The sequence below is a fragment of the Pinus tabuliformis genome, chromosome 3_1, assembly GCF_031772625.1.
Source record: "Pinus tabuliformis cultivar Carrire ecotype Pingquan chromosome 3_1, CPIR1, whole genome shotgun sequence".
Taxonomy (NCBI): Eukaryota; Viridiplantae; Streptophyta; class Pinopsida; order Pinales; family Pinaceae; genus Pinus; species Pinus tabuliformis.
The window spans coordinates 403,220,189-403,223,717 of record NC_142301.1 but is presented as its reverse complement, the minus strand read 5'-3'; the positions used below and the strand labels follow the sequence as shown (position 1 = coordinate 403,223,717).

At 37.1% G+C, this 3,529-nt stretch overlaps 1 protein-coding gene across 1 annotated transcript; it reads right to left on the bottom strand.

Moving 5' to 3' along the window:
* Window positions 1–1,551: 1,551 nt before the first annotated feature.
* Window positions 1,552–2,722, bottom strand: LOC149187440 (uncharacterized). Its single transcript, XM_089412818.1, has 2 exons — window positions 2,334–2,722; window positions 1,552–2,212 (listed from the first exon to the last, which is right to left on the bottom strand). Exons 1-2 carry the CDS (start codon window positions 2,622–2,624, stop codon window positions 1,829–1,831), a joined length of 675 nt encoding a protein of 224 aa, XP_089268944.1. The 5' UTR covers window positions 2,625–2,722; the 3' UTR covers window positions 1,552–1,828.
* Window positions 2,723–3,529: the final 807 nt, after the last annotated feature.

Genomic DNA, 3,529 nt, shown 5'->3' with positions numbered 1-3,529 from the left:
CGATCCTGAAGAGCTCTGTGCTCTATCTCTTCGAATCAAAAAGAGAGGAGAAGCTTATCAAGACGGACTTGAAGGAGGTGTTTGTGTCTTCAAATATTTTTAAATTTCTCCACTTCCAAACACACCATAACACAATAGGAAGGATTGGCCGCTTAGATGCCTCTTGTCTTCCCCACCAGGCAAAAGCTGCATTAACAGAAATGAAACACAAGTGAGGAAAATGAAAAGAAAGAGCCAGATCGTACCAGATTTGTTGGGTGGCTTCGCATTTGAAGAACATGTGGAAGTTTGTCTCCTCCTCAGCATTGCACAACACACATCTGCTAGGGCCATGCCACGACCTCTTCCTCAAGTTTTCCCATGTTAAGTTTTTGTTGTAGAAAACTAACCATGAGAAAATAATCACCTTGAGAGGACAACCAAGTTTCCACCATTGCACCGGAAAGATCTGTCTGACAGGCATATTTTTTTTGGAAACGAGATCACAATAGATATCTTTAACAGACGCTGTCGAATGTTGTGAAAGGGACCATACTAAGTGATCTTCAGTCTCGGCCCGTTTTATCCCTCCACCATCTAGAGCGTTTTTGACATTTTCCCAAGGCAGAAGCAAGGCATGAGGGAGGCCAATGTCAGAAGCATCCTTCAGAGAGAGCATATGGCCCCTCCACCCCTCAATGATCCCGTGCCAAGTAAAAATACCCATTCTGTGAAGAAAAGAAAGAAGAGGACCCGGAATATGGAGATTACACTTTTCAATATTTTATTTCTAGTTTTGCAAAAAATAGCTTTAATGTGACAATATTTTAAGTGTCAAATATTTGAGAATACTCCTTAAATCTCTTTCTTTTTCTTTATTGTAAGCCCAAGAGCAATGAAATGTATCATTTACAACCTTAATGCTTGAAACAACACTTGTAATGTAAGAATGTGATTCTTAACTAAGATATGAACAAGATAACATGAGTCATGTTATTGTTATTGTCATATATATTTAGTAGGGATTGTGCTCTAAATCTACTTTGTCACTCATTTTTTGGCTTGATTACCCTAATGTGATTCTTATTTAAGATCAAGATAACATGATTCATGTTATCATCATATCTATCATGTTATTACCATAACTCAGGCTTCAAATTGACCAGAAAATCTTGGAAATTTGAGCAAGATTTTGATAAAATGGTAGAAATGTTTATAAATTCAAGATCAAGATAACATGATTCATGTTATCATCATATCTGTCATGTTATTACCATAACTCAGGCTTCAAATTTGACCAGAAAATCTTGGAAATTTGAGCAAGATTTTGATAAAATAATAGAAATGTTTATAAATTCAAGTTACCGTTATTAAACTTTAAATTTTGGGTGTCTAAAGCTTTTGATGGTGCTGAATCTATTTCCATCATCAAAACACTAATTAAACACTCATACTGTCAAATCTTTTTGGAAAAATTTCCGGCCATATTTTGCCATCAATGCAAATTTGCAGCCATAGTAGGAGACGGACACCCATAGAAATAATAAGCAGGCACTTCATAGATGAAGAGAAATTATGTTTGGTTAAAGTTTGTATTTATAAATATACAGCGTAGGTTTCTTCTTACATTGGCTTTTGGAGATTCTTGCCTACAGCAAGCTTTGCAGAAAAATCCAGTACTCGTCATGCTCAGAAATAGCAAAATGAAAAATCCAGTGCTCATCATGCTCAGAAATAGCAAAATAAAATAACTGTAGCCTGCAACAGTGACAGTTAAGCGCCAATACCATCACAGCAAAGCAATCTGCAACGGTCCGAATTTGACATCAACAATCGATGCCGCCGCAATCTAATAAGTTAATTGAAGCCTGCATTCTAGAGAAATCTGGATCTGAGCTGGATCATGGGAAATATTGTCCCTGAACTTGACATGGAAGTTTAGAAGCACAAAAGATTCTCCTGTAAAAAGCTGCGAGGTCTCCACATCTAGATCATGATTTTCAAGTTCCTCCAGAATCCTCCACATATATCTCGGCCTTTTTTGGCTGGTAAGACTAATAATTGCTTCCCTATCATAAATTTCCACGGCCACCTTCAGGTCTGTGTTCTTGTCTGTTCTTTCATCAGATTGGATTGCCAGCAGACGGTTTCTCTTTCTCTTCAATTGATGGAGATCCTCCTGGAGCTTTCTAATGTAATTAGTGGCTTCCCCGTACAATCCACATCTGTCAAGCTGTATGCAGAATTCAAATATATAATTTAGGCATATAAAAGGCTTAAAACAATCACCGTCGATGTTACAGTTTGATCTAGAAGCAGTATGAGTTGTGGAAGGCATGTAATGTTGTAATTACCTTGGGAGGAGTAGTGGGCAAGAGAGACTCCAGTTGTGTACACAAGTATTTCATTCGTTTCCTGCGTAGCTGTTCTGCGACTATTTGGCTTTCTCTGGTCTTAACAGTCGTTATTTGATCCACATCTCGCCATACTATTTCTTGAAGATCGATACATTCTTCTTGTGAGTCTGAGTCTACTTCGAGTGGACGCTTTCGGCATGCAGTGACTTGGCAATCCACCTGCCGACTGCGTTGTCGATCATTTGAATTAGAAGGATAAGGATATGAAAACAAACACTGCAACGCCATAATCAAAGCTATGGAGCTAAATATCAGTGATACAGATTACTGATCAAGATCGGGGCAGTTTGATAGCTAATATTACTGAACAAGTAGTTCCCTTGTATAGGGCGCTGTGAAATGAGTTGAAGCGTGTGATAGGCGCATCGATGAAACACGGTTTGGAATTTGGATATACACGGCTTTGAGTGGTAGATAGGTTTGGGGCTTTGAGTAGTAGGTAGCAGCACATGATGACTCACCACTGTGACGTGCGTTTTCTTCGTTGGAATGACGTATGTGACATTTACTGCCCACTACCAGCATCCAACACGAAGAAGACCTCACAGTACGGCAACATTATGGTAATACTTATCAACGCCGAATTGTCGGACACTACAGGATGGAAACCAATATTTCTAAGTTAATTAGCCATAAAATCGTTGCATGGAAACAGATATGTTATATTAATGACTCGATAGCATGGTAAATATGCCTTGTCCCGCAAGATTCTTACAAGATAATTACAGAGGGTAATAGTCTTATACTTAGTACAGGGCAATTTTGGTAGAAATTTCTGGAAATATGTCTTATTTTACAAGATAATTACAGAAGGTAATAGTCTTAGTATTTAGTAGTCATTTTTGTCTAGTAATTTTGATAGAAATTTCTGGAAATTCTACTTAGGGTGGTAAAACTTAAAGATTTTAAGTGTTTAGAAATTTTTAAGGGTAATAAATACATTTCCACTGTTATCTAAACAAAATTAATGTCTCTATAAACAACACCAATATAAGGTGAAATGAAATGGTTTCTCTTCCGCTTAAAAAGCAGTACAATCAGAATATGCGTATTCCTTACTTATTTGCAATATTGAATTTATGTTTATATATATATATAAATATAATTGGATGTAGAGTATAAATACATGTAAG